Source organism: Syngnathus floridae, chromosome 4 (assembly GCF_059516105.1).
Source record: "Syngnathus floridae isolate MCC-2025c chromosome 4, RoL_Sflo_1.0, whole genome shotgun sequence".
NCBI lineage: Eukaryota > Metazoa > Chordata > Actinopteri > Syngnathiformes > Syngnathidae > Syngnathus > Syngnathus floridae.
The window spans coordinates 20,506,556-20,522,228 of record NC_142416.1 but is presented as its reverse complement, the minus strand read 5'-3'; the positions used below and the strand labels follow the sequence as shown (position 1 = coordinate 20,522,228).

At 51.4% G+C, this 15,673-nt stretch overlaps 1 protein-coding gene across 7 annotated transcripts in view; it reads right to left on the bottom strand.

The window, feature by feature from the left end:
* Nucleotides 1-1,273: 1,273 nt before the first annotated feature.
* The window catches only part of grin2ab (glutamate receptor, ionotropic, N-methyl D-aspartate 2A, b), a 76,407-nt gene continuing 62,007 nt past the window's right edge, over nt 1,274-15,673 (bottom strand). For 5 of the 7 annotated variants that reach the window (XM_088374521.1, XM_088374515.1, XM_088374516.1 and 2 more), the window contains 16 exons: nt 15,261-15,427; nt 15,058-15,192; nt 14,882-14,981; nt 14,107-14,312; nt 12,348-12,462; nt 12,077-12,279; nt 10,944-11,112; nt 10,052-10,205; nt 9,591-9,716; nt 8,720-8,949; nt 8,272-8,432; nt 7,733-7,920; nt 6,851-7,089; nt 6,243-6,426; nt 5,362-6,112; nt 1,274-4,860 (listed from right to left, as the gene is read on the bottom strand). In XM_088374521.1, coding sequence (XP_088230647.1) covers nt 3,915-4,860; nt 5,362-6,112; nt 6,243-6,426; nt 6,851-7,089; nt 7,733-7,920; nt 8,272-8,432; nt 8,720-8,949; nt 9,591-9,716; nt 10,052-10,205; nt 10,944-11,112; nt 12,077-12,279; nt 12,348-12,462; nt 14,107-14,312; nt 14,882-14,981; nt 15,058-15,192; nt 15,261-15,427 — 4,074 coding nt within the window. In that variant the 3' untranslated portion in view covers nt 1,274-3,914. The remainder of the gene's footprint in view (nt 4,861-5,361; nt 6,113-6,242; nt 6,427-6,850; nt 7,090-7,732; nt 7,921-8,271; nt 8,433-8,719; nt 8,950-9,590; nt 9,717-10,051; nt 10,206-10,943; nt 11,113-12,076; nt 12,280-12,347; nt 12,463-14,106; nt 14,313-14,881; nt 14,982-15,057; nt 15,193-15,260; nt 15,428-15,673) is intronic. The other 2 variants (XM_088374522.1, XM_088374520.1) reach the window with 1 other exon arrangement.

Genomic DNA, 15,673 nt, shown 5'->3' with positions numbered 1-15,673 from the left:
CGCATGATGCGCACACACATTTCATACGGACGTGCAAGATGCGCACGCAGACAGTCTCACATGAATGGACACATTTGACATAGATGACGCACATGCATGCGCAAACACTCGATCATTTGGTAAACGCACACATTTGATAAATACACGCTCATTCGATACACCGAATGCCGGAGTCCTAAGAATGGGTGCATAAAAATAGATAACTTTTCTTCCTCTTCACGCCACTCCTCCTCCTCTCTGGTCTATGTGCACGTATGTGTGTGCGCGCGCGCGCGAGAGTGAGTTGGCGTTGGCGCTTATAAATTTTCATGGCTTTGTTTGCCGTGTAGGCTGACACGCTGCGCTCCCTCCCTCCATGGCAACACACACATAGACACACACGCGTGTGTTAAGTGTGTAGGCCGGCTGCTTCTTAATGAGCATGTTTGCACCGTGGGGACGTGCCAACAGCCTGCAGCTGCCCTGCCAAAGTTGCCCTCACCGACCACCACCACCATCATCCAGGAAGTCAATGCTCCTCATGTATGGTCTTCATCGTGTGTGCGTGTGCGTGTGTGTGTGTTCCACCTTGTCTTGTGTAATTGCAGCAGATGGAGAGCGCGTCAGCACGCATTTCACCTCCTACTGTCCACAAATGGAGACACGTGCACGCATACACACAATTCATGCATACACACACATGCAGATGTTGAGCAAGTTAGACTCTTTCTCTCTCTCATGTAATTGTGTCTCACTTCAACCTAGAGAATAACATCCAAAATGCTATCAAAACGCACACACACACACACCAACTCGTGATGTCAGTGTGCGCGCGCGTGTGTGTTTTGCAAGGCCAGTGCGCTAAAAAGTGGTAAGGCAGATTCCCCAAAATATTCCTCTGAGTCACCCTAGATGTACTGTACTTGTTTTCCCAGGTGTTGCTTCCAGGTTATTTTCAGCCGCGCTTCTTCGTCACGTCTTAGTTCCCAAGATGTCTGCTAAACTTTTCTTTCAAGGTTTCCTAAAAGTGTCTCTCCTCGTTATGGATGCAGACTTTGGCTCCCGTGTGTCTTTTTTTTTTCTATCTTCTTCTAATTATACTCCACGGCGGGGTTCCCTTCACGCGTCCTACTTTGGTTCCTGGTGTTTTCCTTTTCGAGATGTCTTCTCCGCATGGCTTCGGGCGTCGTTCCAAGTTGACTTCCGGTTGACTTCCGGCTTTCGCTCTTGCGCTTGCGACGGAGGACAAAGTTGCGTGCCGCCGTGGAGCTGACAACCAATGAGAGAGACCAAGACGAAGAAAAATGTAACCTTTACTTATTTACACATTGTACAGAGGTACCGAGTGACAAGTCTTATGTACAACACAAGCAGTAGCTTAGAAACCCCTGAACTTAGACACAAGTGAGAGTAACAGCACACAAACACACGCACACACGACATCAGCATAGAATGTGTGTGCGCGTGTCGGTGTGTGTGTGTCGGTGTGTGCGCGCGCTCTGGTCCAAAAATAAACGATTACCCAAAAAAAAGAAACCACCAGAAACACAAGCACAGTCATGCAAGTTGGAAAAAAAGTGTGAAAATTCTCAAGTGATGGTACAACACACACGCACACAAAGCGCACGGTGTGTGAGTGTGTGTTGTGTTACATGAGTGGGTCAAATGTTACGAGTGGGATGAAGGGAAGAACGGAAGAGGGAAGTATACACACACACACACACACGCACGCGCGCGCGCACGCACGCACACACAAACTTCATCCATTGTCTTATATAAATGCCTGCTGAGTGTACACCGCGCACGCGCAAACACAAACACGCACACACGGAGGTGAAACAGCACAGACTTGTAGTGAAAGAGAAGCGAGTGGGCGGGCTCGGAACCGCGCACTCCTCATCGATTCCCCAACTACCACTGACATCGCAGCAAGGAAAAAAATAAAATAAAAAATACAAAAACGCTCACATGAGAATCGGAAAACATGCCAGTTTATCGTCGTAAGAATAGAAAGTTGTCATTGAAATGAAGCATCCGCACCATCCCCATCAATAAAAAAAAAAAAAAAAAAAGATCTGTACATAAACGTAATAATATTGCAACCTGATATTGTGCATATTACTCACTCGAGGCCATTTTGAGTGTGTGCGGCCACGACATGAGATTGCGCACAACAGTGTGTGTTTGTATGTGTGTGGGGGGGTTGAAATAGGGAAAATAGATATATGCTTTTGACATCGAAATCTTCCTTTTTCCACCCTCAAAAAGTCCTCATTCAGGTTGAATGAATCTATTGTCAGCAGTTCTAGTGGCGTGGCTGTGTCCCTATTGAGGGGCAACATTTTTGGAGGACACATTTGAAGGCAGAGGATGCCATGAGAAGGTTGCCCAAAATGAAGGCCGCAAATGAAGAAGGTTGCCCCTAATCTAGGATTCCTTCAAAAGCAGCCTTCCAAAGCTTCCACCTTTTCAAACCAATAACGCTGGACCTAAAGGCTGCATTCGAAGGCCAATGACATCATAACAGCACACACATCTCATGGCAGATTAAAGGCAGGCTCCTTCAAATCCATCTTTAGGTGAGCACATTTGAAGAGCCATGACACCACGAGCGGGCTGGCCGAGTTCAAATGCAACCTCTGAAGGACATATTTGAAGGTGATGACATCATAACACCGCTCAAACTTTCCTTTCCCAAATCACAGACACCTTGAAATACATCCTTCACAGGCTGCAGTTGAAGGATGCTGACATCATAACAAGATCTGAAGTCAATGGCAGCCTCTCAAGGACACATTTCAAGGCAGAAAGTACATGTTATTGTTTTCATTCTCTCGACTTGTTTTTTTTTATTTGATTTTACATGACCTCATTGGACAATGCAGTTCAGATGGTTAGACCCCCAATTGGGACACAGCTTGTGTGTGGTGTGTGTGTGTGTGTGTGTGTGTGTACCACTCACGTGATGCTGGTCTCTGACACAGTGTTATTTATTTCTACATTTTTCTCTCAGATGTATGTGTGAGTTCATCTTCCGAGACCTTCCATAGAGACTCAAGTAAAAAAAAAAAAAAAAAAAGATTCGGCAAAACAGCAACTTTTGAAACCACGGCTAATCTTATAGCACTATCAGGCCGAGGGACACTCGCACGCACGTGTACGAATGAAGCCGCGAAAAAGGAATATGTATTCTAATACTCTACTGGTGAGCTTATACTTGCCGCCACAGCCAAAAAGACAAGAAAAAAACAAAACCCCAGCCAACTGTGCGAGTATCAAAAAGTATTTGTTTTTGGTTTGTGTATGGTGGCAGGTTAGAAAATGTACAAAGTGCACAAAGGCTAGGCTAGCTCACCGCAACAACACCTACACACACATACACACACGCACACACCCACACTCAGCGTGCACTTGTGTGTGTGTGTGTGTGCCCATATATGACCCTGCATACGTGTGTGTGTGTGTGTGAGTGTCACACAGGGTTGTCAAGGAAGCATGCAAGAGTGTGACCTGAAGGCTAGGAGCTAAGAGAGGAAGCTAGAACGCTAAATGCTATATATATATATATATTTGCGTGTGTGTGAGTAATTGTACGTGTGTGTGTCCATCTCGAGTCCTCTTGGACCCATGCCTCATCCTGAGAGCATTTTTTTTTCACCCATAAAATTATTGATTTGGTTTGGAATGTTCAATTGGCTGACATCAACATTATCAAACAGTCTTTCCCAGTGAGTGCGTGTGTGTATGTGTGCGTGTGTTGGGGCGGCGAGACCCTGGAACACACAGCAGCCCCCTACTGAGTAGGTTCAATTACTGTGGGAGTGCTGGAGGGTTGGTTTGTCCCCTTGGAAGGCTGGTGAGGAGGGCAGGGGGGGGGCGATGCTCCAGAAATCCTGTGTGTGTGTGTGTGTGTGAGTTACAGGAAGCGGCGAGTCTCACACGTCAGACTCAATACTGGGCATGCGTCGGTACAGGCGGGGCCGGTTGCCGCCGGCGCTGGAAGCTCGCGGCGCCGTCACGTAGCTCATGGGCTGAGCGGCGGCGGGCGGCACCATGTAGGCCACCACTGGGGGCTCTTGTTGGGGGTAAAACATCTGAGGGTCCATGTGGTGATTGGTGTGGTGGCCTCCGTGGTTGCCCAGAGTGAGCGAGAGCGGCGGGCGCTGCTGCTTGTAGAGCGCTCGGCCGGCCGTCTGGACGGCGGCGTGCGCGTGGCCGGCCGACTCTCGCTGCGCCGTGGCCGACTGGAGGAAGGGGTTCTGCGAGGGCCGGTCGGGGAAGAGGCTCTTGGAACGACGGGGCAGGGGCAGGGGCACGTCCGAGCCGCGGTGGTGCGAGGGAGACGGCGAGGGCGGACTGCGGCCGCTGAAGGGGCGGTCGGAGCGCATGGTAAGCACGTTGGCGTAGGCGCCCTCGTCCAGGGTCATCTCCCGGTCCCGGTCGGGTAGGCCCAGCCCCCGCGATTGAGCCGCGCCGTCCGGAAGCACGTTCTCGTACGAGTGCTGGCGACTCAGCTGCAAATGCTGCGCCACGGGCGAGGAGGCGGCCGTCAAGGCGGACGGCGAGCAGGGCGCCGCCGCCGGCTCAAAGTGGCTGACCAGGTCGTCGCCCTCGCCCACCATCCCCAGCTGGCTCTGGGGCAGGTAGTGGGCAAACATATCAGGAGCATTGGAGTAGTTCAGGTGGTCCTCGCGGATGTCGTACAGGTTGCCCAGGTGGGCGCAGGCGTCGCAGCGGGCCTGCGGGGGGCGCACCGTGTACAGACCCGAGTAGCCGCTCAGTTTGGTCAGGCAGGAGCGGCAGTGGCCCGGACGCACGCCCTGAGAGCCCACCGCCGACCCGGGGGCCTCAAAGGATCCGCTCGACTTGTCTTTTGCGCTGCTGGGAGAAGGAAATAGAATTGTTTGGAACAGGAAGCGCCAAAGCCGCAGACGGAGAATGTATGAGTCGCCAGGTTAAATGGCGCTCCGGGACGAAGGCAAAAGATATTTACTCCGAGAGAGAGAGAGAGAGAGAGAGAGCGAGAGAGAGAGAGAGAGAGAGAGAGAGAGAGAGAGAGAGAGAGAAGATGGACGGCCAAAGAGAAGGCGCTAGCCCAGAGACAAGGGGGCGGCGCTTAGAGGAAACCCGAGCTGGATGCTGGCTATCGTTCAGACTTTATATACTCTCACTCACTCACTCACTCACTCACTCACTCACTCACTCACTCACTCACTCACTCACTCACTCACTCACTCACTCACTCACTCACTCACTCACTCACTCACTCACTCACTCACTCACTCACTCACTCACTCACTCCCTGACTGACTGACTGACTGACTGACTGGCGGTGAGATTTCCGAGCGAGTGATTTTGATGCGCGTCTTTCGTGCTTTGCACCTGCTGTGCGTGTAGGTGCTGTACTTCTTGTCCTTCATGGAGTGCAGGTCGGCCTCGGCGCTGTGGCTGTGGTGCAGCAAGGTGGCGCTCAACTGCAGGACCGGCGCGTCCCCCTTGTGCGAGTACGTGCCGTCGGGCGGGTACGGTTGCTCGTCGCTGCCCCCTTGACTGTCGCGCTGGTAGGGCGGCGCCGACTGCAGGCTGGCCTGGTCTGAGTCGATGGAGAAGATTTTGGATGCGCTGCCGCTGCCGCCGCCTGCCCGCTTCCTCAACTGGTTCACAGATTTGAAAGCGCCCCTCGTCGCGACCGAGTCGGAGTCTTTGTGGGACGTCGGGCGACTGGAGCACTCGGAGATGTCCGAGCGGGGAGGAGGCGGCGGCTCTTCGGGGAGATAGCGCTGGCTCTTCATGGCCGGGGGCACGGCTGGCGTCGGCGCGGGGCCGCCGCCGCCCGGAGCCGCCCCGCCGGGCTGCGTCTTCAGAGTCTCGACGCTTTTCTTCCAAAGGGCGCGGGGCTTAGACGGCGGCACTGCTCCCGGGCGGGTCGTGCCGTTGTCGTCGTTGGTGACGGACAGCTGCGGCTTGTTTGTGGGGCTGGCCTGATGGGCGGGCGCCTTCTGCTGGGCCGGGAAGGGCGCCGCGTTGTTCAGTAGGTTCTTGTGGCGCCCCGACAACGACAGGAAGGCCTGAGGACCACCGGCGTTGCTATAGAGACCGGGGCCCTTCGGAGCGAGGCCGTGCAGCGAGTTACCTAGGAAACGAGAAGAGGAGGTGAGTGCGGATGCGTGCGGAGACCACCTCGAAGGCCGCGACCCGGAAAGCCCTTGAAAGGAAACGTCGGTGAGAAACCCAAACCCAGACTGGGAACCCCAGGCCGAGACCTTTTCCGGTCATGACGTCGAGGATGCTGGGCTGTAGCAGCACCGTGTTGCGCTTAGGGGACGACATGGCGATGGACTTGGCCGACTTGAGCAGGTGCAGCATGTTGGCCTGAGGGCTGAAGTCGAGCTCGGGTGTCTTTTTCTTCATGTCGATGTGAACGCCGTGGATGCAGCTCCAGATGCCCTTGGAGGACGGAGAGGGGAGGGGTGAGAGTAGAGGAGGAGGAGGAGGAGGAGGAGGGTGGGGGGGGGCAGAAAGTAAAAAAAACAAACAAAAAAAAACAGGACAGACTTTTTTGGGACTCTCTCAGGGTTTAATTGAGGCGATGATGTCAGCGCATGACGCTTTGGAGTGCAAGATGTTCCTCCGCCAGACACTTAACCTTCACGCACGCGCACAACACTTGAATATTGAACACTCTCGACTCGGTCATTCATGCGTGTGAGCGACTGCACCCATTTCTTTGAGAGGGGAAAAAAGAAAAAAAAAAAGAGAAAAACAAGTAGTACACGTCCTACTTTGAAATGCCAATTTGAAGGCCTACTTTGAAACCGCGAGCGCTCCGTTTGAAAGCCGGGAACACGTTTGAATTTGGTTCCTCGCTCACCCTGCTGATGGTGAAGAGCAGGCCGGGGCGTCCCGAGCAGACGCCGGTGAAGCAGTAACGCAGACGCCAGTAGAAGAGATGCTCCGAGACAAAGGTGAGGATGGACAGGCCCATGGCCGTGGCCAGCATGTAGAAGACGCCCGCCATGTTGTCAACGTCCAGCTGGCTGGACATCACCTCGTTCTTCTCGTTGTGGCAGATGCCCGTCAGCCACTGCGCCTCCAGCTCCTCCATTTCGCCTGAGTCGCCCCGAAAGACAGATTGAGAGGAGAGGAGAAGTAAATAGAAAATGGAGGTGGAGAGGAGAAAGAGGATTTGAAAATGAAGGGAGGGGGGAGAGGGCGTTGAGGAGAGAAAAGAAGAAGGGAGGTCCAAAAGGAATTCAGCAGATAAAAGGAATTCACAGGGAGTAAAAAAAAAAAGGTCAAGGAAAAATTAATAAAAAGTGACAGTGGCAGGGAAGCGATAGAAAAAAAGAATGAAGTCAGCAGAAAAAACAAATTTACAGGGAGTAAAAAAGGGGCAGAATAAATAAATAAATAAATAAATAAATAAATAAATAAATAAATAAATAAAAGGAAAGATAATAAATAATAAATAAATGGAGTAAAAAAAAAAAGGTCACAATGAAAAACTAAACAAAAAGTGACTAAAAAAAGCTTTCAGGAAAAAACTGTGTCAGAGAAGAAATAAAAAAAGAAATAATTCAGCAGATTTGAGGAAAAAACAGTGGCAGGTAAGAGATATATAAAAAAAAAAAAAAGCAAGTCCGGCGGCTCAAAGATGCGGCGTGACGGCAAAATGGAGATGAATAATGAAATGAGCGGAAGAAGGCGCCAAAGAGGAAAAACGGGAGCAGGAGAGATGATTTGAAATAGGCACCGTCGCCGATGATGCCGAGGATGGCCAGGTCCACCAGTCTCTTCCAGTAGGAGCCCTTCTGCAGAGCGATGCCGTAGCCGGTGGTGGCGAAGATGTAGCCGCTGCCGATGGTCACCAGCTTGCAGCCGTCGTCTCGGCCCGCCATGTAGTTGAGCACGGCCGCGTCGTAGATGAACGCGTCCAGCTTGCTGCCAAACACATCGTCAAAGAGAAAACATTTGTTTTGGGGATAACCCTTCGAACCAGCAAGCGCATCAAACATCAAATAATAATAAACGCAATTAAAGAGAAAACATTCAAAAAAATCCAAGATGGCAAAAAGCAACATCAAAGACGCTGCTAAAACACCAAGGACAGCGCATCAAAAACAATTGGACACTATTTAAGACATCAAAAACCACTTAAGACTCAACACTAGTGCAGCATCCAAGACACCACCACCAAAAAAAAACGGCTTTCACAGTTCTGACACGTTCTGAGCCCTGGTCTACTTTTATTGTAAGTTTCAAGTTGGCAACTTGAAAAGAGGTGCGGCTTACCCGGTCTTGAGGCTGACCAGGGCATCCTGCACTCCCGTCTGGTGGTACTTGGTCATGTACTGGTGCATGTCCGGGTAGTTCTTGCGGATGTTGCGCTCCGTGCTGCCGTTGGGAACCGTGCCGAAGCGGAAGGGCGGCGAGTACGAGTAGGGGCTCTGAAACTGGACGAGTACCAGACAAGAGCGGCCGGCCGGCCGGCCGGGTGAGGGCTCGCGGACAAAGACTGGATCTTTTCTTCAATCTAATTAATCCAATTGAGGTTACAATATAACATTTTTTTTTTCCCATGCATAAGTTGTCAAAGACTCTAATAGCTGGAACTGAAAAAAACAAATACATAATTAAAAATAAATATATAATGTATCAAATAAAAATACATAATATAAACATTATATAGTAGAATAATAAATAAATTCACAAATCCGAGCAATGCAATGCTCCTCCCTACCTTTTTGTCAGAGAGGCCGGTGACCTGGTCTACAAACTCCTCCTGGATCATGAAGGCGGCCAGGTTGGCCGTGTAGGAGGCCAAGAAGATGACGGCGAAGAAAGCCCACACGGACACGATGAACTTGCTGGTGGTGCCTTTGGGGTTCTGCACCGGCACCGAGTTGTTGAAGACCAGACCCCACAGCAGCCAGATGGCCTTGCCGATGGTGAACGATGGACCGTGGGGGTCTGGGGGTTAGGGTACATGTTACCGTGGGTGGTTTTTTCAGATGCTCGAGAATGTTGCCAATGACCAAATGATCAAATTACAATTTGTATCATTCAAATGAGATTTCATGCAAAATCTATTTAAATTATTAAAATATGAAGATAGGGAAATTGGTCAAATCTCCCAAAGGTAAGTCTAATTGGTTACAATTTCAAAATGTACAGTATTTATAATGATTAATTTTATGTATGAAATGATCATTTTTGGGAGGGGGAAACCACCAACAATGTGAACATATTGACTACAATAATTAAAATGATCGAACAACGGAACGGTTGATACCAGCATCCGATGCCCTCTTGTGGCCGGCCAGGAACTACAGACGTGTAATTATGATGATCAATTAACATGCAATTAGGTCTAAAAATAGATAACATGAAATGATTTTAAGATATATAAAGAATATAAAAATTGGAATCATTATTCCTAAATATTGTAACATTCTTCCAACAGTCAACTGTTTTTTTCAACTGTTCATTCAATGCACTTGCCCAAAAAAAAAAAAAATCTGTGTAATAATAGCGCCGCTGCTGGGGGAGCCGGGAAGGATGCTTAGATGCCTCGGCTGTTTTGATTTGTGTGTGTGTGTGTGTGTATGCACCTTTGCCTTGGGCCAAGTTGCGATTGAAGCCCAGCGGAGAGACAAACTCGAAAAGGAAGACAGCGATGGCCGTGACGATGAGCAGCATCACAAACATCATCACCCAAACTGACGCGCTGAAGGGCTCTGAGCCAAGAAGAGGAGGAAGAGTTGCTTGGAGGAGGGCTTTGGCACAGCGCTTTGGAGGAATTTGCATTTTTCTTATTACTCCGGCCGACGAGGACGAGAGGGGGGATCAAAGCCACAACAAAGTGGACGTCAGCAGACCCAAAGAGATTGCACGCAGAAACGGAAGCCGCTGTCCACGCTCGTTAGCAACAAAGCTAAACCATCGTCCAAATAGGAAAAAAAGCGGAGGAAGGGGGAAAAAGGAGTCGACGAAAACGTCTCTCCCGCCCCCTTTTCTCCCTGGCGCTAAATGCTAACTCGGTGACGCGGCCCCGCTGCCAAGACGGACTTACCGAGGAAGGCCGACGGCGAGACGGTGCCGTTGCTGCGCGACACCATGACGCTGATGCCCGTCTCCACGAAGGGCACCGAGAAATCGATGACCTCCGACCTCTCCTCGTTGATGGTCAGAGAGCCGACGGCCATAGCGGCTTTCTTGTACACCACCTGGTGGACACACGTGGAGCTGCGTTGAGCATCAAATAGCAAATGTTCCAACCTAGCAATTTGTCACCTGACACATTGTTACATCCTGCCCCATCGAGATAAGCGACGCGATGTGTCAGTCAACGACCTTAACCGAGGGGGGGGGGGGGGGGGGGGGGGGGGGGGTTTAGCACGGCACGCTAACACCTGCTAAAGCAGGGGTGTCAAACTCATTTTTATCGTGGGCCACTTTGTCGTTGCGACATCCCTCAGAGGGCTGTATTTGATGTTAAATATTTTCTTCAGTTATTTAATAGAAAGGATAAAAAAATTAAGAAAGACATTTTAAAAAATGAGGCCGGATTTGGCCCCCGGGCCACGAGTTTGACACCTATGCGCTAAAGGAAAGGAGCGCTCACTCTCTCTCTCTTGCTCTCTCTCTGCCCAGTAGAGGAAAGTGAAACATCAGCATGAATGTCAGCCAGCGTTTGAGGGCATTTTCAGAGCGACGAGAAGAAATGGCAGTTGTCATCTTTGCCGCCGAGCCAACGTATCGTGACACACGACGGACGGGCGAGTCGGCGCCATCTCCTCCAGCGCTGTGTTGTTCTATTACTTTCTCCGTGCGCTCGAGAGGGAAGTCGCGTCCGCACTTATCCGAGATCGGGACGCTGTTCCGAAAGCGTCCGGCGCCAATTCGGATCCATTTGGACGCGGTGAAACATGAAATGATTTTTATTGGCCGGTGTTAGCTCATACCTCTCCCACCATGCCGTTCCACACGTTGTTGATTTTCTTGCCGTGCTTGCCGTTGGTGACCAGGTAGAGGTCGTAGGTGAACTTGACATTGCGGGCGATCTTCTTGAGGATGTCGATGCAGAAGCCCTTACAGCACTGCTTGATGTACGAGCCCCCCGACGTGCTGTTGCTGCGCACACGCACGCACACACACGTCAACATCATGGACAGATGCGCATCTACCCCAGGGAGAGTGTGTGTGTGTGTGTGTGTGTGTGTGTACATAATGGCATAAGGACACAGAAGCCTCAGCTGGGCCGGGATAATGTATACACAACGTGCGCACCTGAGACTCGCTCAGACATCGTGCGATGCATGTTCAAATCGCTTCGGACGCATTTGATGTGACAGTTTTGTCTCGTGCGAATGACTCCGTCACCTTTCGCAAAGTTGCGCCGCAACGGCCACGCCATGGCTGCACGTCAAAGGCATCCGGGGGTGGGTTAGGCCTACTGCCGACAAACACGATGCGGTGGAGCCGGCTCCATTTATTTATTTATATTTATCGATATATTTTTTGAAATGGATTCTTTTTATTTACATTTTTATGTAAATACCAACAAAATACAGACAAAGAGGTGGCTAACAGGAAGCCGCGTCGCCAGGAGAATTTCCGAAGGCGGTAAAAGTGGCAGCGCGCCAAATGGGACGCCAGCAAAGTTGGGGAAGTGCCCCGTGAGAAAAGAAAGCGGCCCTTGATTTATTCACAAGTTTGCGCAAGAAATAGCCAAACGTCTCGTTAGCATCCTTGACCCACTTTGCACGCTGAAGTGGCGTCAATTTCAAAGTCGCCGGGAAAGCTGCGGCGGGCGCACAATATCAGTCACGTTGGAACGCTCATCGGAGGACCACCACGGTATGCCCGCAGAGGCAAAAGAGACATGACAAATTGCAGACTGCGTCAATCACTAACTCACCGCTAATTGTTAGCCTAGCGAAAATAAATGGTTAACCTACCGCAACGCGCTAACGGCAAAATAATGGGGAAGCAGGTCGTCCGTCATCACGCAGGGAGACGGCGCTAATACGTCGTCATGGAAAGTGAACATTTTGACCAAAAAAACCCCAACAAAAACACTTGTATCTGTCCTTACTCTTTGACGTGTTTGCGGCAGGGCACCGAGTTCCTCATGCACGTCCCGGTGAGGATGTCCACGTTGTCCACGATGACAAAGGGCTTCTCCTCCAGCGTGACGATGGACAGGTGGTTCTCGTCGGCGTCCTCGTCGCCGTGCGAGTTGTAGCGCGGCCACACGGGGAACATCAGCGACAGCGTGCCGTTCTCCCAGCGACCCATCTGGAGAAAAACCAACAACAACCTTTGAGCTCAACAGCGGAGATCATCTAACTTTGTCCGCTTTGTACCTTCTCCCACGTCCTCTCGCTGTTCAGGACAATGACCACCAGCTTAGGGTTGGCCTGGTAGCCGTCGGGCGTGAAGGACAAATCCCTGCCGTCGTTCCACACGTGCATCATGTGTCTGCGGGGAGCCGACATGTGGCGGGACGCCCATCAATCTCAAATGAAGGGTAGCAAGTTTGTTAGCGGCTTGACGTATGGCAGGCAGCCTTCTTAAGCTGGAAACTGGATGAGCCTCAATTCACTGCATCGCAATTGACTCTGGCAGTAGTTCCGAGTGACCGGCGCCGCCTAAACGGGCTGCTGGAAATAATCGGAAGTAAAAAACTGGCAATTTCAGAATTTTGCTGAGTCGCAGCCTCGCTCGGTCTCACTCTACGAGCCGCACGCGCACGCACACGCACACACTCACTCGGCAGCCCGTTCAGGCATGGTTCACTCCCTCCCGCTGTGTTTGTATGCTGTGCTCTGCTTTTAAAGTATTTGTGTTGCACAAAGTATAAATAGTCAAAGTCAAATGGGCCATTTTAGGGAACATCTTTCTGGTGGGATAAAACAAAAGTGCTTCAACTTTGGCATTTCGTACTCTCCAGCGGCTCCATTAAATGACCAAAAAAAAGGGTTTAAATGGACGCCAGCGCACGACCCAAAGAAAATTTTTAAAAAAGCTGTTTCCGGATAATAGTCATTCAGTTGTTGTGACAAATATGCAAATTCAACGTAATAAGTTAGCAAGATGAATGATGTGGCGGCGACGGAGAAGGGAGCGTTCATGGAGTAATTTCAGATCAAGCTGTCAGCGGCGGCGATATTGAAATGCGCTTTGATAGATTTGCTAGCAGGTGCTAATAGGGGAGGCGGCGGCGGCGGCGGCGGGTGGCAGGCGGGCCGGCGGGACCATCCAGTCCCAAGCCAGCCACTCATAAATCGGCAGGCGGCAATATGACCTTATGGCATCGAGTCACTAGATTTGATCGGAAGAAGATTCACGCTGCCTAAATGGGCTGGCCAAGAAAGCCGGCGTGGAAGGAACAAGGCGTTGTCTCAAACTGCGCCGGAAGTATGCCTTCTTTTTTTGGTGACAATTACAGTTTGGAGTTCGCATCTCGTTTAGGCGGGATCTCGATTGCGTTTCCTGCCGGCTGCCGCCGAGCGGTGGAAACGTCCCTGCCCACCTTTGCAAGACAAGTACGCAAGCGACATCATCTTGCTGTAAGCTCATCACGGAAAACACGCACACACATCTTTTTATTCCTCCGGCTTGTGTGCGCCACCCACGGAGCAGAGCAACAAGGAGAACAAAGCCGCTTTAATCCCGACGACGCGTCCAGTCATGCGAAGATAGCGCACACGCACGCACGCACGCACGCACGCCACACCGAGCGCCACCTTGTTTCTTTCATGTCGACTTTCTTCAGCAGCCCGTTTATGCGGCGCCGGCAACCAGGCGGTAAAACTGACACAACGTTGTTCATGGCGGAGAAATGCTGCCGCACTCTTGCTATCAACCTTTGAGTTATTCTTAGGACAGAAAACTAAATGTTTGTCATTTGTTGAACATGGCAGCCATCTTGTGAGCGCTGCCATTCTATTTTTCAGCAGCCCGTTTAGGCGGCACCGCTAAAACGTCTTTGCTACTTCACTACATGAATGAAATCCTTCTCAAGCGTACCGACATCAACTTTAGCGACAATCCAGCTAAGCGTGAGCGAGTTGACCCGGCCGGCGGAGATGCCCGTCGAGGCGGCGCTCTGCGGAAACGCACCTGCGCAGAGCGCTGGGCGGCAGCTTGCCCGGGCTGCGCTCCGACGGCGTGCTGTGACAGCTGCCCTGCGCTTCGGGCAGCTCGTTCTTCTCTCGCAGCATGGCGGTGGCCGCCCACGAGATGATGCCCACGCCGTCGCGCACCCGCGTCTCCAGCGGGTACTCCCAGTCGTCGTAGGACACCGAGATCATGCCCAGGGGAAAGGCCTATGGGGCGGCGGACAGCGTTTGAAAAGCACCGTCAGCGTTTTTTCTCTTCTTCATCGGGATGAAAATCATGCCGATTAGCGTTGTCCTTGCCGTCGCTATGCTAAGTGAGGCTAAGGGATGGCATCAAGATGGTATTGATCTCCCTGCTCTGCCAGAAAAACGACATTCATCAAAGTGCTGAATGTTTTTTTTGTTTGCGACGGGGGATTTAATAGCAGCTCAGCCGGGCTAGCGAGAAAGCGCGCTGAGTGCCGTTGGCATTTTAGCTGGCCAGACTCAAAAGTAAGGAGCGGCTGTTCACACGTTTTTTTGTGCGACTGTCCAGAATTGACATCTGAGGACATGTCAGTGTGTCCGCTTCTTATCTTTTACGCAACACTTCCATTTTTTTCACACACTAGCATCACAACTGTGATATTCTGATTATTATTACGGTGGGTGGAGGAAACTGGAGCTGATGAATTCATTCGTTTTCATCCACCTCAGGGTGCTGCCATTTTGCGCTCTATCGCCCTCTGCTAGCCACGGAAAAATGTCCGCGTGACCAAACCCGGCAAAGGGAGTACCTCGGGGGTAAAGTCTGGGTTTCCCGTGGTGAGACTGGACACGATCCAGATGTAGCCGGCTCCGATCAGGCCCAACGAGCGCGCCTCCTCCAGGATGTAGCTGTCGGGAGGGGTCGGAATCAGGACGATCGAGTTTCACGTCAACTCGGCGGCGGTGCCGGTCAAAGGCGTCTTACACGGCCTCATCCTTTGAGCAGTACAGCAGGATGACGGGACTCTGGATCCTCTTCAGGGCGATGTGAGACTTGGAGTTGGGGTCTCCGTCCACCGCGTCCAGAGTCACCACGCTCTGGAGGTCCCAGCGCACAAAGCTGAAAGAAGCACAGAATGATAGGCTCCGCCTCCTTGGCCGGCGCGAGGAGGCCGGTGAGGAGCTGACCTGTGGTCGACGGTGACCCTGAGGGTGGTGATGAAGTCCTGGTAGCCGGGGAACTTGGAGGTGACGATGGAGAAGACGTGCCAGTCGTACTCCTCCATGATGGCCAGCATGAGGAGGGCCTCCTGCTGCAGGGCGGCGCCAAACTGGAAGAACGTCGACTTCTCATCCTTCAAGAGAGCGCGGGGGTAAAAAACAGGCAAACGGAGGAAGAGGAGATAGTCAGCATTTTTTTTTCCTTTTACCCTTTCCGCCTTTCAGCTTCATATATTTAATTGCGGGAGAAAGCGGCGCCGATGTCATTCTCAACGGTGTAATCACTAAGTACAAGATAAGAGCTCGAGAGAAGACAAGAGGAAGGGGGAGGGTGGGGTGGGGGGGGTGAGGCAAGATGGCCACTTAGCTTCCTTTGGGAA